At 40.2% G+C, this 25,278-nt stretch overlaps 2 protein-coding genes across 3 annotated transcripts in view; one reads left to right on the top strand and one right to left on the bottom strand.

Annotated features, from left to right (window-relative positions):
* Positions 1–9,388, bottom strand: part of mdn1 (midasin AAA ATPase 1) — a 51,868-nt gene extending 42,480 nt beyond the window's left edge. Inside the window, exons 1-15 of one of the 2 annotated variants that reach the window (XM_019345728.2) lie at positions 9,130–9,388; positions 8,707–8,933; positions 8,307–8,531; positions 7,375–7,482; positions 6,862–7,054; positions 6,575–6,784; positions 6,053–6,184; positions 5,572–5,675; positions 5,241–5,355; positions 4,391–4,569; positions 3,308–3,389; positions 2,474–2,569; positions 2,217–2,329; positions 640–788; positions 421–481 (exon numbers count right to left, since the gene is read on the bottom strand). In XM_019345728.2, the coding sequence (XP_019201273.1) occupies positions 421–481; positions 640–788; positions 2,217–2,329; positions 2,474–2,569; positions 3,308–3,389; positions 4,391–4,569; positions 5,241–5,355; positions 5,572–5,675; positions 6,053–6,184; positions 6,575–6,784; positions 6,862–7,054; positions 7,375–7,482; positions 8,307–8,531; positions 8,707–8,933; positions 9,130–9,225 (2,090 nt within the window). In that variant the 5' untranslated portion in view covers positions 9,226–9,388. The remainder of the gene's footprint in view (positions 1–420; positions 482–639; positions 789–2,216; positions 2,330–2,473; positions 2,570–3,307; positions 3,390–4,390; positions 4,570–5,240; positions 5,356–5,571; positions 5,676–6,052; positions 6,185–6,574; positions 6,785–6,861; positions 7,055–7,374; positions 7,483–8,306; positions 8,532–8,706; positions 8,934–9,129) is intronic. The other variant, XM_019345727.2, reaches the window with a different exon arrangement.
* Positions 9,389–9,474: 86 nt separating this feature from the next.
* casp8ap2 (caspase 8 associated protein 2) lies at positions 9,475–24,771 on the top strand. Its single transcript, XM_005475143.4, has 10 exons — positions 9,475–9,787; positions 10,801–10,874; positions 11,939–12,013; positions 12,126–12,226; positions 15,789–15,863; positions 16,467–16,582; positions 16,704–19,018; positions 19,649–22,337; positions 23,949–24,048; positions 24,131–24,771. The coding sequence occupies exons 2-10, from the start codon at positions 10,841–10,843 to the stop codon at positions 24,182–24,184; spliced, it is 5,559 nt and encodes a 1,852-aa protein (XP_005475200.1). The 5' UTR covers positions 9,475–9,787; positions 10,801–10,840; the 3' UTR covers positions 24,185–24,771.
* The last annotated feature ends 507 nt before the right edge of the window (positions 24,772–25,278 follow it).

Consider the following 25,278-nt stretch of genomic DNA (forward strand, 5'->3'; position numbering starts at 1 on the left):
AGTCAAGAGTAAGTTACTCTTCATCATACATAATGCAAAGACACTATCAGTAGTCTTCCTGGATCAGTAGGAGGAACTACTGGAGGAACTTAATCAGAAGACTGTTGTTGTGAATTGCAGCTATTTACAGTGCTATGATCAAATATTTGTCCACTTCCTGGCTTTTTTAGCATATTTGTAATACTTGGATGTTTCATAGCTTCAAAAAAAATTTTATATTAGAGAACGATAACCTGAGTAAATACAAATATTGCATTCTTAAATTACGATTTCATTTACGAAGGGGAAACGAGCTATCCAAGCAATGTGAATGACTCATTGCCAGTTGTCACAAACACTTGACTGCTGTTCTTATCTATATAGTTTTAGTGACAGAGTATTATTTTTATGCAATTAATGCACAGTTGCTGTGTGACTCACCCTCCAAGCAGGTCTGCGGTGTCACTCTGCTGGTTCATGTTCACAACCCGCAGCCTGTGTCCTGGATTGAACAGACAGGAAATATTTCAAATAGAATGAACCATTCATAGAGCTTTATGGAGATAATTTGAGTTTAAAGACATAGTGACAGGGGGAGGGAGGGTTCAAACCACCAGTGAGCCACAGGCAAGCTTCATCTTTGCGCAAACCTGAGCTCACCTGTGATTCTAGCTAGTTGTTGTACAGTAGAGGTCTTTCCAGTTCCAGTCTCCCCCACCAGAAGAACCGGCTCTCCCTTGGCCACACACACTGCCAGTTGTTCCAGTAGCACGGCAGATGGTCGTGTAGCAGCAAATGTGTGGTTATCCCTGTTTAAAACAATACATTAACAGTTAATATTTGCACATTGCAGAAAAACAACAAAAACACTTTTTGTGTCAACATTGAATTTCATGTTCACCCACATAAACACGCGGATGCAAAAATATTACATTTTTGCATTCGGCCCTTATACAACTGTTGCAAGAGCCTGGTTTGCATTGCCGACTTGGGTGTCTACTTTTCGCAGATGATGTGGTTGTGCTGGCTTCAAGGTGGTGGCCTCCAGCTTGAGTGTGAAGTGGCGGGAATGTGAATTAGCACTTCCAAGTCTGAGGCCATGGTCCTCAGCCAGAAAAGGGTGCAGCGCCCACTCTGGATCAGGGACGAGTTAAACTCCCCTCTACTTGGTGCAGTGGAGTTTAAGTATCTCTGGGTCTTGTTTACGAGTGAGGGGAGCGGGAGATTGACAGATGGATTGGTGCAGCGGTTGCAGTGATGTGGACCCTTTACTGGTCCATCATGGTGAAAAGAGAGGTGAGTTAAAAAAAAAAAAATCAAAGCTCTCAATTTACCGGTCGATCTATGTTCCTGCCTTCACCTATGATCTTAAGCTCTGGGTAGCAACCAAAGACCGTGATACAAGGGGTGGAAATTTTGAGTTTTGAGGGTGAGGAGCTCGGCCCTTCGGGAGGGGCTCAGAGTAGAGCTGCTACTCCTCCACATCGAAAGGAGCCAGGTGAGGTGGTTCAGGCATCTGACAAGGATGGCTCCTGGGTGCCTTCTAGGTGAGGTGTTCTGGACATGTCTCCCCAGACCAGTCTCAAGACACCCTGGAGAAATTAGTTACTTTTCCATTTGTACCTACTCTGGTCGCTCACCACGGTTTTCCCTTAGGTGGTATCTTTTTAGTACGTATCCCACTGGGGCTCCAAGCAATCTCGCATGATCACATCAGTGGATTAGCTAGTCACTTGATGAGTCATGAAAGCATCTCCTTCATGACAATCAAAACCGCCACTTTTGAAACCTGGCAACACGGAAATCGCAGTGGTCCCCAAGTTTCACAGAAAGCCACAGACCGAGCAGCAGGTATAACATCACCTGGAAGTCCACCTTTGTCATGGCGTTCAAGTCGCAGACTAATTACATCACGGGACACTCGACCATGTTGCTATAACCACCGCACGCACATTAGGTGGTACTCGATTGTAATGGAAAACGAGTCAAAGTCGCATCCAGCCAATCTGAGTAGGAACTAACTATGAATAACAAGCATTTTTTTCCTTTGACAAATAAAAATCATCATTTACAAACAGCATCTTGCTGTTTTTAGAAATCACCTACATCTAATATTAAAGTTAGTTTAATGACCTGAAACATGAAAAAAATAAATCAGAAAAGGTACATTCTTTGTCACAGCACTCTATATTGTGGAAACATAAAGAGGAGTTGCCAGAGGAGGATGTCCCACTTACACACTCAGCTGAACTGCTTCAGTCTGTTTCCGAATCAGAGTCACTCTGCCCACTGAGGCCTCCAGCTCAGTTAGCAAGATGCCAGGCTGATACATCTGACAGAAGTGCTGGGCCTGGAAAAAAGCAGACGCCACAAATTAAAAACCGAAATTACAGTTAAATTGGATTTCAGTGCCATCGGAATGGTCCTCTATCCAAATCCAAAACATACGCTTTCAAACTGCTTTTATTTACCATAAAACTGTTTACTCAAATACCTTCTCTCTGGAGATGTTCAGTTTGCTTCCAATGATCTCAGCCATTCGCAGTCTACTTTCGGGATGAGACAGCATGGCTGTGAAGCAGTCGAGAGCCTGAGGGAGACAAAGACCAGAAAATGACTCAATTCACAGAGTAGCGCTTTATAAAAAAAAATGTGGTTAATCACAGCCAATTCATTGTTAAACTAGGTGGGGCAATCCTTTTTCACACAGGGCCACACGGGTTTCTTTTTTTTTTTTCCCCTTAATGATAAAACACACTCATTTAGAAATTTACTTGCCTCATCTTTTTCTAATATCCAAATTTGTTTCATGATCTAAAACATCTCAGTGTGACAAACATATATATATATAAAAAAAAAGATGAAATCAGGAAGGGGGCAAATACGTTTTCACACCACTGTATGTTGCATGTAGTTAGCGATCTAGTTAACTGTGTTCCTATGATTTTAGCAAAGTAGTTAGAGAAACAACTAACTACATAGCTATGGAACAGTGACAATTTTGTCCCGCCAAAGTAGGAAGATCACCAGTACTCTTGTTTATCTCATCTGTCTCTTTCATGCCAAAACTATCCAAAATGTCTATTGCGAACAACATCCTACGATTCAGTTACTACACATGCTAAATGATATCTTCTCATTTTCATAGTCACTGCATTTAAAAAAAACAAACACAAACAAACAAACAAAAAAAAAAAAAAAAAAAAAAAAAGTGGATCATCAGTCTTGGAGGTTACAACCGTGTATTGGTTACTATGGTAATATCGTCTGGCATGTGTATGAATGAAACATCCATATGTGATCATTTTCATAAACTGAATTCACTGACCTCTAGGAAGACATGTTGTGCTGTAGCTGATGAGGTGCAGTCAAAGTTGACGCTGATTCGCTCACACCATTTCAGCAGGTCCCTGTAGAGTCATAATGGAGAAGTATCCAGAACATATTGTTTAGGATTCTTATCTTTCTGTCTAGCCTGATCTTGGTTGTCACTACAGACACAGAATCACAAATTTTCACCCATCTACCAAACTAAAAGAACGTGGAAAGAACACAGAAATTTCAATCAGCACTTTAGTGAGTCAGCTTTTACTTAAATGCACTGATGTGACCTGGTGAATCTGTGATTCCAGTTTCCTGCTCTAGGGACATTTTAATCAGTAAACTATGGATCGCAGCAAAGAGTTTATTGAAAACCCATTCATCTCATGAAGACTGAACTGCAGACTGGCTAGAGGGGATAATGTGACAGATTTAAGACCATAAATTCCATGGTGATGGTTCTGCGTATGCCCCAAATGACTGCGATGACAATACAGCTTTTGTGGATTATAGGTCAAATGTTCAAGAAACAATGTATATCAAAACCCCATGGTCCTAAATGCAGTGATTGATCTTTAATGATTTAAAAAAAAAAACAAAAAAAACAAAAAACAACAACAACAACAACAACTGGGTGGCACAAGTTTTCATTTATTTTAGATCTTCTCTGATCTACACACGGTCAAAAGTACTACATACTGGGTCAGAAGTATAACCCACTAACATTTGGTTAAATGTCACCTTCAACAGACAGTGGGGGCTTTGGGAAGTCCACTGCAGAACCTTAATGTTAGCCTGCTTTGTCTGTTCCAGAATCAGTTTTGATGCGCTGCAATCATTGAAACATCTAGTTTTTTGTTTCAGCTGTTGGGTTGGGGTGAGTTGGCTTGTGTACCTTTAAGTATGGTAAACAACCGGTGTACTTTAACTAATAATAGATGGTATTAAAACTGGCAGCCTTAGTCACCAGTGGATAAAATTCAGTGAAATTTGACGTTTTCAGTGCCACAGGTCAATTTGCTGTATTGATTAGAATTTAAATGTTAGACAAAGGAAAAAGGAGAAGAGAGAGCAGCGAGATGGGGCTCACCTCAGTGAAAGCGCTCTCAGCTGTGTGCTTTTGTCGTCAGAGTTGTGCTGCTGGCTGTTGTCAGGCATTGCAAGGCTGTTTGTGTCTAGCTCAGAGTGTCTCTCCCCAGTCAGCTGGCAGAAGATTTCCAGAAGATGGTCTGACACAACAGACAACCTCGGATATCTACTGATGAGCACCTACATACACGAGGGATAGGATCAGCTTGAAACAGATACTACACAGCTTACAGCAGGAATGCACGATGGAGAAAAAAAAAGATTTAGGATTTTTATACTGCAAAAAAACTCATTAAAACCCTGTAGCAAAGACATAATTTTTGACTTGCTGACCAGAAATCTTAAGTTTGTCCCTAACTGCAGCAGAAAAGATCATCTCAAAGTTTCTAAATATCCAAATCGATGAAAATATACAGGCTTTGACTCCCATGTGTCCGAATATCATGCAACTTCATTAGTAAAAGGAAAAAAATGATGCTTGCTGCTGCCCGATTTAACTTGCTTGAATTCCTCCTTGGTAAGGTGCTAAATGTGTTTTTTAATGAAGCATTTTTAGAGACATCCCTCTATCCAATCAAAAAAAAGTTGTGTGCGTCTTCTAGACACAGCAAGTCCTTTCAAGAACAAGTATGGTTTCATGAGCGTGAAGGAGATACCAAGGGATGGACCATTATACAAGGAGAGGAGAAGTTTCCTTACAGGTTAAATAAAACACCAATTGAAACACTAAAGCTAACGTCTTGTTTTAGAATACAGGCACATTAAAAAAAAAGAAAAAGAAAAAGAAAAGGAAAAAGGGAATCTACTGTTGAAACCACAGTGAAGTTAAACATGAAAACTCTCTCAATCACCTTCTTCAGCTCTTCTCGTGTCATGTTGCCCATTTGCAGCTTTGTCCAGTACTTGTCCAACAGCACTGCATGGGAGTTCTGGGGTCTGTGCCAGCTTCCACCACTATAATACATCCTACAGTCCACAAAACATAAGTTACTTGCTGCTAAAATCTGACAGGCCAGTGTTCATTGAAACATGCATTACTCTTTAGTACATCTCAATTATACATACAGTTTAAAATGATTAACCGTACATAGGATTACACATCCCAGCGTCACAAAGCACATGTGACAGGTTCAGTAGTCATATCAGAATTTCATATCCTTTAACAAAGCGCTGTAGTCTGACCTTCTGGTTGCAAAAAATTGGAATCCAGGCGCAACATCAATGCAGTCCTCTCGTCCCGGAATCATCAGCTTTTTATTCTCCATCAAAGGGAGGAGCGCAGAAATCTGAGAGAGAAAAAAAGAACTTTTTAGGGCTAGTTTTTTCCTTGCCAGTGACAACTCAGTGGTGTAACGGTTAGCAGTGTCATCTTGACAGCGACAACTTGATGGCTCAAACCCCCGACTGGAGAATTTCTATGTAGAGTTCGCATGTTTTCCTGCGTGGCTTTTCTCTGAGTACTCTAGCTCCTCCCATAATCCAAAGACATACATGTTAGGTTAATAGGTGATCCTCAACTGCCCATGGATGTTGGGCCAGAATAAAACACACTACCAATGCAAAATGGGACCTGTAATCTTGAGAACTTTGTTTGGATGCTTTATAAATACCAGTCCATGGTTTTCAATTTATTCATATTTAAAAAGGTAGGGTATTTACTCACCACATCCAGAGGAGCATGGTCAATGTCCTCCAAGAGGATCCACTGGCCTGAAGACACGGCTTGTGTTAGTGTTCCAGGCTGCCATATAAACTTCCCTGGTATATCAGTGCAACGGTACATTCCCAGAAGTACCTGTGATATAAAACAAGGACATTTTGAAATGTTCAGCCTTCAGACTAAATGAGTTATTAGAAAACTCAAAAAGTTGGTGAAACTGGAAGAAACACCTTCAATTCAACTTTATTTATAGAGCATCAAATCACAACAACAAGGTGCGTCAACAAAATATCATCAAAAAAACAAAACAAAACACAACATCAACAAAATATTGTGAATATTACATCAACAGTGGCCAGGATGTTCTGATTTGAGTACATATGGGTGCAAACCTGCAAATCCTACAATTCTAACAGTTTGTAAAATGTTTGTTTTATATATTAAAATATAAAATAAATATAATGCTTCATCACTTCCTCTAGAACCATAAGAAACAACATGTTTTTTTCTTTTTATGTCTCTCACCTTGCTGTCAGTTTGATCCCCAAGCTGCACCTTGAGGATCTCCGTAGTTTTGGCATGTCCGGTGACAGCAGCCATAAACTCTACCAAAGCAGTTTTACCACATCCAATAGGACCCTCGAGCAGTACAGGTTTCTGGGAGGCCACGGCCAAGGCCAGTCGTCTCAGATTGCGGCAGGTTGAGTCAACCAACACCAGATCCTTTTGATTAATCTACAAGTAGACGCCAATATTAGGAAAAGAGAAAGAAAAACAACAGCAGAGACTGATATATGGCAAAGATTACATACCTGTTCAGGCTGCCTAGGAACTATCCTGGGTAGCACAACACCACAGACTGCTACTACATTCTGCGACAAGTCCTCTGATACCACCTGGCCTCTAGTAAACTTGTTGGCCTTCTCTTGGCACCATGTCACATAGCCCTGATTGGCTAAAACCAGGGCCTTCTCAACCTCCAGCTGCTGAGTTTCTTCCAAACCCCTAAAGAACGATCAATGGTAAAGGCATGTAGCACCACAATATCAGATTTACAATTCTCGACTGTTGTTGATAAAATAAATTCAGATATGTGCATAAAAATGTGAAAAAAAATAAATAAATAACAACAATAACCCTATAAGGCTGTGTCCTGTATTTTTGTTTATTGTGAAATGTATTTATGTGATACATGTATATGTGTTTGTGTGTATACAACAGTAGCATCCCATTACAGTAACACTTTTGAATTCAGTGATCTGAAAAATGTGGGATTTTAGAGCCACGCTAGGGTCAAGATTCAACACCAAACACACAGTACATACTTCATTTTCATGTGTAGGATCTCATCACTCGTCAGCACCTTCCTCAGGAAGATGGTTTTCTGATTATCAGTCATATGAGAGACCAATGCTAAACAGTGGGCGGTGTACCTGTTAGAGGGACAAGTGACATTAACTGTAATTTGCAGGTCAAGTACAAAACAAAGAACAAATGTTGAATGTTAAATGTAGTAGCATTAGCTATAAATTACTGGTTAATATTTTGAGCAGCTAAACCAGAAAGCGATTTGAATATCAACACTAATGTGCTGATAGCATACTTTTGGCTTTATTTAACAGCATTTTGTGATTAAATCATCAAGTAAATATAATCCTGAGTTAGTTGCTACGACAAAATATGTAATTAAATTAGAGTTACTAACCAATTTGTGATGATTAAAAAGGGCTTCTATCCAAATATAATATTTTTGGTAAACGCTAACATGTAGAAATGAACATTCTTTCTCTTGTTTTGCATCTTTTGTCTGCCCAGGAATGCTTTCATTTGGAATATGGGCTCAGGATTTTGGATTGAGACTGGAATGAGTTATATCAAGACAGGCTCCATGCTTTAGGAATTATGCACTCAAATCAATTCAACACATCTGAAGTCAACTTTAACACTAGCTGTGACTAAATATGTGCAAGTATTGCAACTAGTTGATTTTGTTTATTATGATTTATTAATGACTTTACGTTGTGGCAAAAGCTTTTGAAACCACTAAGCCAGGTGGAGTAGCCAGCTAAAGAGTGCTCTTCTCCACCAACCTGAGCATGCAGCCAAGTCAGTCCTGACAGGAGCAGGCTCCACCTTTATTTCCTTAAAAAAAAAGCTTCCCGTTTTTTTTTTTCTTTTCAGGGCGCTTTTCCCCATATTGAAAATCCAATATCTATATCTAATGATGTCTTGGTCTAAACATGACGCAGGCACATACCATCGCACCATGACATCACTAGTGAGCAGAAGGGACATGCAGGGGCTCCAGTCCCAGAGCATTCGGAACTTGGCACAATCACTCTGGAGGAAACGCAGAGTGGCACCCATTAGGTCACGCAGCTTCATCCTTCTGGGCCCATACTGCACAGTTGATGACTCTTCACTGGTGAAGAAGAGCCTCTGAAACACCGGAGGGGCATTGTCCAAGTACCTTGCACCAAACCTTCAGGAGAGGTGCGGAGAGTTAGGCAGGATACACTGTTTACTTTACTGTGTCAGAGTGTCACTACACAAATGAAGATCAAGAGTCTCCAGGTCTGCACTGGGTTGATGAGCACAGGATTTAATCAAAATAATAAGACAAAAGTCAACATCAGTAGTTTTCTCAGAACACTTACGTTTGTGCGTCAGGACTGATGCTGAGAAGCTTGCTGAGAGCCACACACAGACGCTCATGGAGGTCATGGTTGATGCTGCCTCCCGCTTTCACCCTCTCAGCATTGCGCTCCAACAGGTCCAGTGTCAGAGGACGCAAGTGCCGTGCAATCAGTAGAGTATAATCCTTTTCTAGCAGCAGCTGAGCCAAACAATCCAGAATACACTGCCTGTCCTGCTGACTCCATATCTGAGGAGACATCACGTGAGCCACACGTTTTACTATCAACCCAAAATATTTAAATCCTGTGGGTTACCGAGCCTGAACGTAATCTACAGGGTCGTGATCGCTAACACGTAAAGGAAAGGTTAACGATGCCGAGTCTCAATGTGAACATAAACACATTATTTCCATCATAATATGCTCAGGAAATAACAAATCTTACCTGCTTTGATAGGTACTGGCTCAGTTGGCTGTGACTTTTGTCAACATGCCTCGCTATGGTGCCCAGTGATGACAGACTCAGTACTAAATTCTCCATCTTCTCAAGTGTCTTTTCGTGGAGGGCTACAGCAAACACCAGCCTCTGGGATGTGTTGGTGATAATGTGTCCCTGCTACTGAAGAGAACTGAGAGGTTCATCACTCGCGTGTATATCTCAATACACAAACACGTTCTCTGGCGTTAAAATGCCATCCACATGTGAGTGAAGCCAGACTCCTTCCGGGTCAACTTCGTTACCTCCCCCTCCCACACAGCTTCCGTTTTCTGTCCTTACGTCGCGTGGTGATGACACGACCCTGGCCTGGCTGTCCATTTTTCCGGGAGTGAAGCAACAACTTGGGCTTGAGTGGAGCGTTAATTCTGTCTTTAACGCATTTCATTTTCTTTCTGACTCGGCGGTAGGAGAATGTTAGTTGCTCGCGAAGGTAGTGAGCGACAGTGTCGCAAATCTACCTAAGTGTTGAAGAATATTTTTGCAAGCGGAGAGGAGGAGTGCACAGGCTGCAGTGACAGACCGCGGGAAAATGGTACTTCCTGTGCAATGAAGTCTTGGCGCGGCGTTACAGCTGTAAACAACAGGAGGGCACAACAATACGCAAGTAAGTTAGTAAGACGACTAAATCACAGCCACGTTACTCTAATATTCTGCAGGCTAATTTTAAGTCACTTCTTTTGCTGACCAACTTTCTTGTTTCCTCCGGGTTAGTTAAGCAGACAGTTCTGAGTGGATTCATTTGTTTGAAGTAATGTCCAGAAATGTAAAAAAAAACCCAAACAAAATAAATAAGCAGTCCATTAGTTGCCTTAATAGGTAATAGGTAATAGGTCAAATGTGTCGTGAAATGTCTGACACGATAAAAACGTTGTGAAAGGGGATGTTTGTTTGCCATCCTTGTCTTTTGTGTTTGTGTTAGTTTAATTCGGGTCAAAGGTAACAAGGCTAGGAACAAAAGACTCAAAAAGACAGTGTTATATTTATTCAACGAAATTAACTCGGGCCCACAGTTTGATCGTTTGTTTTAACCTGGAAGGTTATAAGATTATCTTTCTGCTTTGCTTTGTTCTTTGGTGTCTTTGAGCAGTAGGACAGACTCTAGCTAGCGCAACATGTTAGCGCCATTAGTCCCAATTTGTCCAATAGATCAACCGTCTTTCAACCTACATTATCTTTGTAATTGTGTATACCATTAGGTGTATGTCACAGTCGATCTCTGGCAAAATTCAACTGTGTATCTATTTATTTATCTAGTTGTCTATCGATCTTTAATTAGCGGCTTGTTTTTTGCCCAGCACTTCACCCATTTCTGATGTGGATCTGCATATATATTATTATTCATGTATGAAAAGTAGTTATCTCAGAAATACTTGAACAATGAAAAAGTCTTGTTAAAAATAATTATCTTACCAAAATAAACACTGTTGCTCTCCTGCTAATGTTGATTAAGTAAAAGGGCCTATTACTATTACTGGATCTTTTTGCCCAAAGTAACAGTGATTTATGGAAACTTGTGGAGCAGACTTTTAAGATTTTCTTTATTCACCTTTTGCATCAATCTTTTTGTTTTGGCTTGGACAATAACAACCATCACTGTCCCTTTGGCTTTGACATCAGGTAGTCCTTAAGAAACTGTGCCACAGGGATCTTTGACAGGATGGAGAACGTTGACACCAGTCATGCATCTGGTCGTAAGTATACATTGCTACTTAAGAACTTGGAATTATTCACCAAAATTAAATGAAAACGAATGAAATCCCACATTTGTAGATACTCTATCAAAATTGCTTAAGACTGATTTTTGTTGATCATTAGCAACAAGCTGAATGTCCTATTTTCCATAGCCTTAAATTATTGTTTGGGCCTCCATACACTGTCAGTGCTCGGCATTAAAAAGATTAGTTGAAAGTCCAGGTTGTAAACATGTATACTTTTAGTTATTAATTTCATGCTTTTATTCGTCTTTGGACTGGTGTTTGGGTGGTTGCAGTCAGTAGACGTACATTAGTTTATGTTAGCTAACTAATAACAGAACCAATAACTCAGAAGAAAACAACACTAAGACTAAAAATCAGTTTAAGGCAGTCACTTCTGTGCTGCTTCTGGCTACAACAATGTGTTTATGTCAAAACAAAGGATATACTGTCATCTTTCACTATCTATCTCTTAAGCATTCAGTGGTTCTTTGTTGTTTTTCTAGCTGCATTGAACCCTACCCTCCGTGATGTAAATTAGCCTTTATACATGAAGTGTTTCATGTTCACTTTAATATGTCTTGCATTGCATGCTTGCAATACTGCAGCTTGCCTTTTAAGTGGAAGCACCAAATGTGACAACCTTACTCAGACTTGTGTTTTAAAGTTTGTGGAAGTTTTAAGTGGACAAGCTTCATCATTACTTGCCAGACTGCTACAATTTTACATACCAGCCAGTTGCACAAAGACCAGAAGCTCTTGGTGGTTTTAAAATGTAAAGTAAAACAAAATGATTATTTTAGTTAAGTTCTTGTACTTCATTTGTCTCATTAGGTGGACACGTAATTCTACTACTTTCTCACGGCTCTTAATCTGTCTCAGTTTGAAACTTTATAATTTAAATAAAACCAGTATGCTTATTATCTGCTGTTTTATTTATGTATGTACATAAAAACACTCCTTATAAAACATAATTTACATGAATGTAAGATTTTCAGACGCTAAAATAATCATGACTTATGTGTAGAAACTCTTTAACTAATGATGTATAATATCTACAGTCTTGGTATCTGAAGTAAGCGAGGAGTCTGTGGATATATACGATGGTCTGGACATCGGTTTTAACAGAAGTGCAGGTAAAAGTCTTTCTGAAATGGTTTCACTTTGATCGGATGCATATTACCACTACTCTTGCTGTCGTAGTCTGCTGCACTGTTGTAGTCTGAGCACTTTTTTTCTTTTTTACAGAGGAGCCACCTTTTGTTGGTTCTCAGTTGAAAGAGTCAATGGATCTGTATGAAGAAATTGTGACAGAGGAACAGCAGAACAGAGAGTCATCATATGCTGAGGTAAGCAGTTGCTCATTTGGGAATTATTTATTTTTTAACATGGGAATTTTTTGTACTGATAATTAGCTGTGAGGCACTGATAAGCTGTTTTTGTTTTTTGGGGGGAGTGAGCTTGACTCTGCTGCTGTGTTTCAGTCTTTATTAGAGATGGCACGATACCACTTTTTTATGTTCGATACTGATATCATAAGTTTGGATATCTGCTAGTATTGATATGAATCGGATACAGTCTTTTATAATCAATAAAACTGTTTTTTAAATGTCTTGCTGCATTTTGTATAAGTTTATGCTCAAGTTTCAAAAAACAAAACACTAAAGCTATTCTATTATACTTGTATGCAAAAAGTACACTGCACCCAAAATATTTTGCAGTTGATCTTTTTATTTAAACTTTTAGCCAAACTTTAATTCTAAGTATTTAAGTAATATTCAAAAAGTAATTTAAAATGCAATTTTATGCAGATTTCCAAAACTATTTGGTTCTGAAAAAAAGAAGTGCAATATCAGCACAAAATAATGTTAATATTCAACAACTTTAAAAAAAACTCCAAGTTGTATAATGGACCCTTTTATACTTAAAGCTTAACATAAATGGACATCCAGAGTGGAAAGCAGTGCAAATAAATGCAAACATAGTTTCATGATACTCATCTTTTATCAAGATCAGGGCTATACTGGGACCGGGACTCGGCCCAGGCATTTTGACTAGAGACCGGCCCACCAGGTATTATAGAAAAAGCCATAAAGCCTTTGAATGAAAACAAATGTTGTTGTGACAGTGATGTACACTGTTTTGTTGGTATATATATGTATGATTTCTATAAATTGTACATAAGTTGACCACTTTGGTTGTAAGATTCAGATAATTATTTATTAAAAGCTAGACATTTTAAATGAGAATAAGTATTCTCATTTAAAAAGTATTTCTTTGTGCCCCCCTTTCCCTGTTATTGCCCTACCTGGCCCCCTGGCAACTTTGCTAGACCCACCCCTGCACAGTTACCAGCTGTTAGCTAGATAGAAAAGGATCCTGATGTTATTTGTCTCTCAGAAACAGTTCATAACTTCTCTTCAACTCATTCATGCCACCTTAGTTCAGGTCTCTATTATGTAAATTACACATTCTTGACCCTTTTCAGTCTGGCTTTCAAAAGCAGCACTCTACAGAGACTGCTCTCTTAAAAGTCTATAATGATCTGTTAATGGCATCTGACGCAGGGAATTGTTCTGTGATCATTTTGCTTGATCTTAGTGCAGCCTTTGACACCATCGACCACAAAATCCTACTTAACAGGCTCAAGGTTTTAGCTGGTGTATCTGGCTCTGCCCTAGACTGGTTTTCTTCCTACTTATCAGACAGGACCTTTTCTGTTAGGACTGACAGGTTCACCTCTGACATTGCTGCCCTGACCTGTGGGGTCCCACAGGGTTCAGTTTTAGGTCCATTACTATTTCCTTTTTATATGCTTCCTTTAGCTGGTATCATTCAATCTTTTAGCGACCTGTCTTATCATTTTTATGCTGATGACATTCAGCTCCATATGTCCTTTAAGCCTCATCAGCTGGATAGGCTGTCCACCCTAGTCCAGTGCTTAACCCAGGTTTCTGATTGGCTTTCAAGCAACTACCTCGTGCTAAACACTAACAAGACCGAGACCATGATCATAGCTCTTCCTGAGCTACATTCTAAAATTAGTCAGGTTCTTGCCTCCTTCTGTCCATCTGTCAAGTCAAATATTCGGAATCTTGGAGTAATATTTGACTCTTCTCTGGGCCTTGACTCTCATGTAAAATCTTTGTCTCGTTCCTGTTTCTATCATTTAAGAAACATATCTAAACTGCGACATATGGTCTCTTCAGCTGAACTGGAAAAACTCATTCATGCATTTGTGTCATCACGCTTAGATTACTGTAATACCCTGTTTACTAGCTTGGATAAATCATCTCTCTCCCGCCTCCAGGCGATACAAAACGCAGCAGCCAGACTACTAACTCGTTCTACCAAGCGTGTTCACATCACTCCCATCTTATATTCTTTACATTGGCTCCCAATAGAGTTTAGAATTCGCTTTAAAATTCTTGTTTTAACATACAGAGCACTAAATGGCCAGGCCCCAGATTATTTATCCAAGCTTCTTATAAAATACACTGCTGCTCGTCATCTCCGCTCACAGACTCAGAGTCTCTTAGTTGTTCCCCGTACACGACTGAAGACAAAAGGGGACAGAGCCTTTCAGTCTGTTGCACCAAGGCTGTGGAACAGTTTACCACTACAATTACGTTTACTTGACTCCGTGGATTCTTTTAAAAAACAGTTAAAAACTTTTCTGTTCAAACAAGCCTTTTGTTGATCTACATATTTTATATTTTTTACACTATTTACATTTGATCTTTTACGTTGTGTATAATGTCTATTGATTTTATTGTCTATTTTAATATTTGTGTACAGCGCTTTGTGACTGTCTGTCTGTGAAAAGCGCTTAATAAATAAAGTTTACTTACTTACTTACCTTAAAGGTAAACCTGTTTCTCCATCACCTGTTCAGCTCTGATGATTCAGTAAGGACATCTCCTGGTTTCATCTTCATGTTTCCCTCTCATTCTAAGGTCATTAGCTGGATTATGCCATGTCGCAAGTTTTGTGAGGTGCTTTTGTGATATTTAATGGATTGGATTACATTTTTTATTTGTCCCCGATATCAGATCCAGTAATTTAGGTCAGGATTGGACGGATACAGATGCTGTATATCAGACCGGTCCATCGATAGTCTTTATATTATCGTTATGTTCTACAAAGTGTAGAAGCCTTGTTATTGGTAGGTAGGTGAATATGGGTTAGTCTATGAAATTAGAAGTGCATTGCTAAAAATAAATCCTTTGTCAGTTACAATAAATATAAAATTAGTACTCTAAGCGATCACGTGAGTAATGAGCAGAACAATTACATTCTCTTCCACTAGAGGGCAGTACAACTACCTGCTCTAATAAAATCGATTGCCAACTGCCAGTAAAACAGAAGAAGATGAAGAAGAAATTACATAATAGTCACGCTGTGAGAAGACACAGCTCATAATAGCAATAGATAAATATCTGAAAAGAAGAAGTAGTCAGTCTGACCTGGGTCCTGGAGAAAACTCCGACCCAAATGAAAGCCCTAGCATCAGTAGTGGTCAGAAGAAAGCAAATACTGGGGACAAACCGAGCCTATACCTGGCGCGCGAGGAAAAATGATCAATATGTTTTTTGTGACATTTTTGTTTGGTTGTGTGCTGTGTGATTATTTCTAATGTGAAATATGTGTCATGGCTCCAAAAGGTTGGGAAACACTGATTTAGTCCTACATCTAGATCTACATCTCTGATCATTTCTGTATAAATCAAGCAAATTCCAAAAAGAATCAGTGAAGCTGTGACGCTCAAAGGTGACCCTTGCTCAATATTTGGGATCATAATTGCCATTTTTGTGTAAGCAGAGAATAACACTTGGGTATCACAGGATGTTGAAAGTTTGCCAGAAATCATCATGCCAGCTGTTTCATAGGGCTGTTTTTGTGTCTCTGCAGCTGAAGTCTGGATTCAGGACAGCCCAAAACCATATTAAAGAGTTACGCAGGAGACTGGAGCAGTTGGAGTTACAGGTGTGTTTTTTGGGGGTTTTTGTGTGTGTGTGTGTGTGTGTGCGTGCGCGTGTGCGTGCGTGCGTGCGTGCGGGGGGGGGAGTAGCGAGTAGGTTGTTTCATTATGATTAAGGTTCAATTACAATATATTTTACTTGGCCAGCTTTCTTTTATCATATTGTTTTGGAAAAAAATCTTCTGAAAAATTGGATTCGCCTCGATCACCTTTGTAGAAAACAAAGCCAATTTGTGATGAACTTAAAGGATTGTATGTTTTCACCCAGACCAATAAAAACATCTGTTCCTTTTGGGATAAGCAGCCAGTAGTATTTATGTCTGTGTAGATTCTCAGTCCTCCAGGTCATGGTAATCTAAGGAGCTTGGAAAGAAAGGGACTGGATTTCTTGACCTTTCATCTGAGAACCTTCAGATGAAAGATGAAATGTCTTCAAGAAACTTAGTAGTGTTTATGGTAACTTTGTCCTATCTTCACTAAGACAGTTTGGTTTTAAGAAAACCTGTGTTTTCTGTAAGTGGAATGGGTCTACATTATTGAACTGCATGGTTTGGTTATATGAATTCATTTTACCACTAACATTTTGTGTGCCTTCTGTTTGAATATAGAATACAGGTTTGAGAAAGGAGAACTACTCCCTCAAAAAAAACATCTCTGCACTTTTACAAACGGCTAGAAAGGAGGTGATACGAAAAGATGCAGAGATTCAGAGGCTGAGTCAGAGGTACGTTGGTTCTTACTGGTTAATGTTTGTATAAAGGCAATATCATAAGACACGTAGCAAGGTGTGACATCAATTATTGGCTATACTGAAACAGCAATGTTTTGGTTGTTGGGTTTTGCAGGTCTGAGAGAGGGCAGCATCATCATTATCCATCTTCCATACAAAATGTGCGGGATCCAAATCTCTCCAGTCACAGCTCCACCAGTAGGCTGGTTTCTCCACAATCCCATCCGCCTCCTTCTCCACCACTACCGCCATCCAGTAATTTTCCACCTCTACCTAAATCACCTCCCAGCGTAGACCAGCCTCCAAGAGATGCACGTCAGCCCATGAGGAAAGAAAGTCATAGTTTGCCCAGAGGATCTAAAGCTTCTTGTCATAGCCATTCAAAACGAGACAGTGAAGTAACTGACAAACAGATGGAGTCAGATAAACACAAATCCAGTCACCGAGACCACAGACATCCCAGTCAACAATCTGAATCAATACATAGGAGACATAGAAGTGTTTCAGATGCCAACAATGACAGATTTCACAGAGCAGACAAAGACTCGGTACAAAGGTGTGATTCAAAGTCATATCAAAGAAAAAGCTACTCGCATGATGGGCACCGCAGATCAGATGAGGTTAAATCCTCACCCACGATTTTGGAAACTACAGCTTCTTCTGATGACAAAAAAGATGGCAGGAGACACGATAAAGCTAAAACTGCTTCATTGGGCCCTAAACACAGTGCATCTCACAGCTCAAAAGAGAGCTACAGCCGAGAGCTTCAAAAAATCAAGACTACTAGCAGCTCTTCCAGAAGTTCCAACTCAAAGGACTGGAAAAAGTCTTCCGTAGATCAACATGTCATACGCTACAGAGATTCCTCCAAAGAGAGGGAAGGGGCTAGACAGAGAGATCATCAGTCGAAAGGGGAAAGGCAATATAAAGATGAAGTAAGAAGAAATCATATCAATGACAGTCAGTCCCAAACAAGCAGAAAATGTGAGAAGCTGAGAACAAAAGAATCAAGTAAAAGTGACAAGGACAGATGCGAAAAGAGTCACATGGTCTTTAAAACATCACCTGAAGAAGCCAATATAAGTAAGAAAAACTCTGAGGAAACTAGTCCAAACAGGAAACTGTGCTTTATGGAAACTTTGAATTTAACCCTTTCACCGATTAAGAAGCCAGTATTACCTTTTGGTGGGAGCCTGAAAGATCCTGTACCAGTGGGCAAAGATGTTGAAAATGGATCAGAGGAAGAGAATTTGCAGCCTAACATGGAAGACATGTGTGTCATTGATGACATAGAAAACATTGAATTAGAAGGAGAGTTGAGAGATATTACAGAGCAGTCTCTGAAGAACCACAAAGTTTCGAGTTTTGAGAGGACACTTGAGGCATCAGATGTGGAAGGTATTCAGGAAAAAGACACAGTCTGTAATAAAACTGCTGTAGCTGACAATTCAGTCCAAACTACCTCAACTCACAGCCAACCCTTGGATATTACAGCAAAGCAAGTGAATGCACATCTTGCAGCAAAATCACCAGAGAATAGTTATGGAAAAGCACCAGACGTGTCAAAAAATAATGAAGAAAATATTAAGCTAGTCCCAGACAGCAAGGCAGCTGAATGTGGAATGGCGGGGGCCACAGACCCCATAAATCCAGTTGACAAGTCAGGAAGGCTTTCTAAACAGATTGCAAGCTATGACCTACAAAAAGCTTACTGCGAAAATACTGCTGATTCATGTGCTGAGATTACTGTGGAGTCCACTGTGGAGCATCTTGAAGCTGCAGTACTGCAGAACGCGTCTTTGGATTCACGTGCAGAAGATGCCGATTCATCACAGCCAAAGAAAACCGATATGACTGACGAAACCAATCCTGTGTGTCAGACTGCCCCGGCAATCAAGTCTCAGGTCTGTCAGCAAGGTTCTCCTGCTTCTTCTAGTTCCATTCATCTGAAAGGGAATTGTGAAAAGCAAGACTGTCGTAAAGATGCAGATACAGTGTCCAGCACAATCAGCCTGGAGTCCCTTCCACAAGAAGGATTGAGTTTGAAAGAGGCTATTTACGTTTTAACACAGACAAATGAAGACACCGGAGACAGTAGCGCTAACTCAGTTGAGCCGAGCTCTTCGACTAGCTGTATCGGAGTGTCCAAAGTTAGCAGCACAACAGAGGAGAAGACTCTACTAAAAATTTACAGTGACATGACCACCACACCCAGCAAGAGCTTCAGCCCTAGAAATGGACAGGAAAATCATTTGAAGCCTTCAAGCTCTGTGCTATTAGTACATGATGAGGACTCTATGATGCGCACACTGAGTAATCTGAAGAGAATCCCAGATGCCATCAGTCCTTTGAGGAGTCCAGTACGGGTAATCAAGAGATGTCTTCTCCATGTGCATAGCAAGCCTGGTCATGTAAAGAGCCTTCAAAAAGGTAGTTATCCTCATTTCAAGTAATCTATATTTCAAAACTGGCCAGTTTTTTCATTAAATGCTTTCCGTCTTGCCAAGTATACTGCTTACAAGCTTTACTATAAACCTTCTCTTTACTAACTCCTAATTTCATCTCATTTCTCATCTCACTGTGTCTTTTCTTTGCCTGTCCTCTGTCACAGCTGCATCAGCGCCATGTATTTTTAGAAATTGAACACCTCATTTCACCTTTATAAAATGCATCTTTACCTTAATTAGCATTACCTGTTACGTTACAGTAGTGCTTTTAGCATTCACAGTGGATCTTTGGTCAGATGGCCCGGTGGCGCCAGTGTCCGGCAGCCTCGCCTCTGTCAGTGCGCCCCTGTGGCTACAATGTAGCTTGCCATCACCAGTGTGTGAATGTGTGTCTGAATGGGTGGATGACTGAATGTAGTGTAAAGCGCTTTGGGGTCCATAGGGACTAAGTAAAGCGCTATACAAATACAGGCCATTTACCATTTATCTTTTTTACTGTTCTGGGTTTAAAATGAGCTCTTGAATTTTCTATAAAAAAAAATACAAAAATGTACCATCTTATACATTTGTTTGACTCTTCTATCTGACTATTATCTATTTCTTTCCTGTGCAGATTTTTCCAGTACAGCTGTTGATGCCAACTCAGAGAAGTTGGATGTCAATAAGGAGAACAAATATCCAGGTTCTCCTGCAAAGCGCGACGCAGTAAACTCGGTGGATAAAGTGTCTGACTTGAATTCAAGTCGTTCAGACACAGATCTCGAGGAAGGAGAAATTTTAAGTGAAAGTGATGAGACGGCGGCAAGTTCACCTACTACTGCAACAAAGAAGGCAAAACTAGCACAGCCAGTCAGAAATAAGTCAAGTCCGAACTCTGTTTTAAAGAAGAAGCTTGCAGAGAGACGGGCTGCTTCTGAAGAAAGTCGCGAAATAGCAGGCTTAACGACACAAAGTCCAAAAAGTCGTTTTAAAACGGTTTGTCCCGCAGCAAGTAAAGCTTCTTTTTGTACCATCGAAGAAATAATGGAGACATTCAAGTTAGTTCGCGCTGAGATCCGAAAAAAGTACATGAAGCTTCACAAAACTTTCCCCAGAAAGAGTTTCTATGGAATGATGGATAATTTCCAAAGATCTTTTTTAGAGTTTGTGGATGGTGCTCATTTTGGTAAGATATGTGATCAACCAGGGGAGCTCAAGTCCAGGCTGAAGAAACTCATTGAATCTGTGTTTGGCAAAGTGTCAAATAATGGCATTGTGAAACGAATTTTTGAACAACAAGCAGTGGACCTGAAGCAAAAGCTGTGGGACTTTGTGAATGTCCAAGTTGACTACTTGTTTGTGGACATTCACACGACGCTGAAGAGCTTTTGCAAAGCCTCAAGAACTCTGCCAGAGGACAAGAGATCCAGTGACGGTGAAAATGTATCTCAACAGCCTCCTGCGAGAAAGGCATCATATGAGTCGAACCAAGCACAGCCGGCTTCCACCAGCCTGAATCAGGCCAAATCCTGTGCTGTGGTGCCTTACAAAAAAGGCCTTGGAAGCAGAGGCAAGGACATCAGAATCACACACGGGTCTGAGTCGCATCCACTGAACTCCCCAAATACAAAAGCAGAGTTCCTTCTTCCTAAAAATCCACCAGCAACTCCTGAAAAAAATAATATACCTTCTTTGGTGGTCACTCAGAATGGCTCTTTGCTTGACAGAACTGACTTTGAGCTACTCACCGAACAACAAGCTTCTAGTTTAACATTCAATCTGGTCAGAGACTCTCAAATGGGTGAAATTTTCAAGTGTCTTCTGCAAGGTTCTGACTTGTTAGAAAGCAGTGGTATCGCTGGAGAAAACACTGCTTGGTCCCTCGGTACTCCAAGGAAAGATGGAGAAAGAAACATAAGCATCATCACGCCATCAAAATTTGATTATCAATCTAAGCTGCTTTCCCCAGCTAAATTTGATACCCCTTCTAAACTTTTTGCCACCTGGTCTAGTATTTCACCTCGCAAAATGTCCTCCCCTTGCTCAAAAGATCAGAACACACTGAACCCGGCTTTACTTGATGAAAATTGTCTGTTAGAAGTTCCATCGCAAAATCGAGCGCTGTTACAGGCCAACTTGGCCTCACAGAAGTCATATTCACTTCTAGCTGAAGATTTGGCCGTGTCCCTCACCATTCCATCACCTCTGAAATCTGACAGCCACCTCAGCTTCCTACAGCCATCCACGTCAAGTATGCATGTCACGTCCACTCCAGAGAACGTCATCAGCGCCCACATATGCGAGGATGCCCTGCTGGACGGGGAGGACGCCACAGAGCACGACATACACCTGGCTCTTGACACTGATAATTCCAGCTGTGGCTCTAGCAGCAGTTTGCCCTCAGAAACACTTGCCACGTCTTTTGTGTTTAAGCCCGACATGACGATGCAGGCGCTAGTGATGGAAAAGTCCAACGATCATTTCATTGTGAAGATTCGGCAGGCAAATCCAGGAGCAGATAGCACTCTAACTGCTGATGAAAGCTTAAGTGAAACACTAACAGAGGAGCAGCACATAGAAGATAACACTGCAGCTCAGGATAGTGAAGCTGGTGTTACAGAAAAGTTGGAGAAAGCTGTCTCTTTGGCGGGCAGTTTCTCTAACGTTGCTGAAAGCTCTGTTTTGTGTCCAGCTGGTACTGAATCCAGTGTCTGTCTCACTGAAGTGAAAGACTTAACACTATTAAAAAATCAGCCAGATGATATGCTAACTCAACACACTTTTTCCAAAGAGACCCTGAAAAATCTGTCTGACGGTTCTCCTTCAGATAAGAGTTTGAACAACATTTCTGAAAACACAGTTGTTAATGAGAGTGGTAGTAAGACACATTTCAGCGATGAAAACACAAGCCCTTCAAAAACTGTCTCACACAAGTCGCAGAATAAACTCATTCCCTCTAAATGTGCTGTGTCAGGTAACTGTCAAACTACTGAAAGCTCTTACACAAATCAGAGGAGCCGAGAATTGTCTTCACACGTGTCTGACTCGGAGAACAATGATGTGGACATATCTGAGTCAGAGAGGAGCCTCGTCATAGCGGAGGACACGAGCAGTTCACCCAACAAAGGCAGAAAACGAAAGAAGTACCAGGACAAATCAAAAGCGAAGAGGTTGAAGAAGGAAAAAAAGAGTCCAGAAGTAGTGCTTCCTTCCAAGGAAGCAGATGAAGATTCCAAATCATCTATGGGCTGTCTGTCTCCCAGCAGTCTGTCTGCCAAGAATGTCATCAGGAAGAAGGGCGAGGTGGTGATGGCCTGGACTAGGTCAGTAGTGAAGTGCATCATGTTCTCTCTGTCCAAGGAGTATTTGAATAGAAGAATGAATACTAGTTACATATACTCAGTATTGGTTTGACAATATTTCAGCAGAAAATTTCAAATAGAAGTTGACCTGTGATGGACCTGTCAGCCTCACAGATTAACACTCAACACTGCTACTCCTAGACACTGCATATCTTTAATCCATGGCCATACTGGTCTAACTTTATTCTCAATCTTAAACATAAAATGTCATCTTTCTAACAAAGCTGATATAGATTAATAGGGCTCACTGGTTGTTAAGCTGTGTGGCTGTACACTGCTGTACACTGTATAAACATAGGAAGTCCTTTGAGTGCTAAGATTCAAAAGGCTCTATATGAGTGCTGGTCCATTCACTACAAGAGCTTTATCAAATATGTCTGTATTTTTGGGGGGAGTTGAAACTAAGGCTACATTCACACTGCAGCCGAAAGCGCATCAAATCCGATTTTTTTTTTTACCCTATGCGACCCATATCCGATCATGGTATGACAGTGTGAACGGCACAAATCCGACCTGGGTCACTTTCGTATGTGGTACTGAATCCGATACATATCCGATGTTTTAGAAAGCGACTGCTGTTTGAACGGTCATGTCGCATTAAATCCGTCACTGACACAAGACAGACGCCAATTATCAGCGCCGGAGAAGCACCCGAGAAGACAACACGAACGCTTCCTGGCCATTCAGTGTAGATGTCTGTGAAACTGTTGGGAAGAAAACGTGAACATTTTATTTGTACTGTATAATCTGCAGATTCTGACAGAAATCTGCAACTATCCTTTGAAGCACCGCTCCTCTCTAAAACAGCAATAAGGATAATTTTTAGGTTATTTACATTATTATGTAAATAACAAAATAACTTAAAGCAAAAATTGGGAAATGTAAAGTCCGAAGTCTTTATATTAAGGGCCATCAGTCAAACAATACTGTTTGCTCTGGGTCTAAACAGAGTGTGTTGTGTGTGACGTCTTCTTTTGCGGATGTGGGCCGCTTTGAGCGTTCACACTAGAGCACGTTTGCTGTCGCATTTTATTTGTAGTGTGAACAAGCAGACAAAAAAATCGGATTTGATCAAAAAATCGGAATTGAGCATTAAGACCTGCAGTGTGAACGTAGCCTAATTTTGCACACTGTCCCCCATGTTTAGAAGTTCAAAATTAATTGATGAAACTAACAATATAATAATCAAAGTAATTTTAATACAGAGATAAGGCTTCTTGGGATCAATAACTATCTGAAGGCTAGAACACATGGACATTAATAAATATTACATTTTTTGCTGTTTAATTCATTGTGGTGGCAAATTTGCAGAAATCTGAATGTATAGTGTCTGTGTACCTTGTACAAGTGTTTAGATTTACCAGTTGCCAAAATTCAGCCTTGTTATCAAAGAAGAGATTTTGATGTGGTAGTTTATGCTCATCTAATCAGAATAGTCTCACTGAAAGTATTTAGTTTTTAATGTTTCATTCTACATTATAGGGCTGCCACTAATGATTATTTGTATTGTTACTGTGTAAGAAGTTTAGCTAATTAAATAGACTACTCAGTATCTTTCATCTCCTTCATCAGAGATGAAGATCGAGCTATTCTCATGGACATGAAGACAAAAGGCGCTTCACGCGAGACTTTCTCTGTTTTGTCAGAGAAACTTAACAAGCCATCAGGCCAGGTAGATAAATCTTGTTTCTTTCTTTTTCTTTACTTTTTTTAGTGTAAGCATCCAGTAACTGTTAACTGTTTGTTTTCCCCAGATTGCTCACAGATTTTATCAGCTCATGAAGCTTTTTAAGAAGATGGACACCTGATGCCTCTGAATATTTGTGTATATGGTTCTTATTTTGGAGCATATTCATACATGTGCCAATAATTAAGGTGATATGGTGACTCAGTCACCGCACAGGGTGCTGTATCTGTCATGATCTGGAGCTTGGTTTGAGTCAAAGGCTGAGAATTCATAGTCTCTTAAGGGTATTGTGTTACAGATACAGAACTGTACCCACTCGTGCTGTTGAGAAAGGAATTCAAAAGACGCATTTGAGATTTTTAGCAAGCCACACAGGATCATCACAGAAGGACGTGATGTGGGCCACAGGATTCCACCTTTTTTACCTTCCTATCTCAACTTTTGCAGACATTGCAGATCTCAAAAAAGTTAACGAGTCACAATGTTAGTTCACACGTCCGTAAATTTGTTTTTCTCCAAGCATTTGGGGGAAACTACCCTCGTAATGGGAAGATTTCAGGTTCCAAAACAAGTATGCTCACTATATTTTACATATTGAGTCAGATTCTTAGTTTAGAGGTTAACATATGACCTGCCATTAAACCTTGATCTACAGGGCTCATAGTTTTAGCCTTTTGACTTGGAGTCAGTGTTAAATTTTGTGTTAAATGTTGGATCTTGTTTTAATAGATGTGTTTGTGTGTGGGAAGGGAGTGCTTCATACATTTTGAAGATTGCCAAGTGTTTACATGTTCACTCCAAGTAAAGGACAATACATCAGTACATTCATTTATTAATTTGTGAGTGTGTGTGTGTGTTTGTGTGAATGAATGAACCCTCGTGTCTGTGAGCTGCAGTGACAAGTTTGCTTGTTACTAACGAAAACTATGTAATGACATATTGTAAATAATTCTTTACTGAAAATAAAAGTTTTATTTATTTAATGGACTGGTGTCACACTTTTCTAATCTAACTGGGCACTCAAGCACTTTCCACTGAAAGGCATACAAGCTGGATTCATCCACTCAAATACAGTCATTCAAGTGCTTTGTTTTCCTATTGCTATGTGCTTTTTAAATCTGATGGGTGCAATGATCCAACTGTGGGTTCAGCATCTTGGTCAAGGACATTTTACAGGCTGAAATGAAGGTTTGTACAACTAATCTTCCTCATTCC

The sequence above is a fragment of the Oreochromis niloticus genome, linkage group LG15 (assembly GCF_001858045.2).
Source record: "Oreochromis niloticus isolate F11D_XX linkage group LG15, O_niloticus_UMD_NMBU, whole genome shotgun sequence".
Lineage (NCBI taxonomy): Eukaryota > Metazoa > Chordata > Actinopteri > Cichliformes > Cichlidae > Oreochromis > Oreochromis niloticus.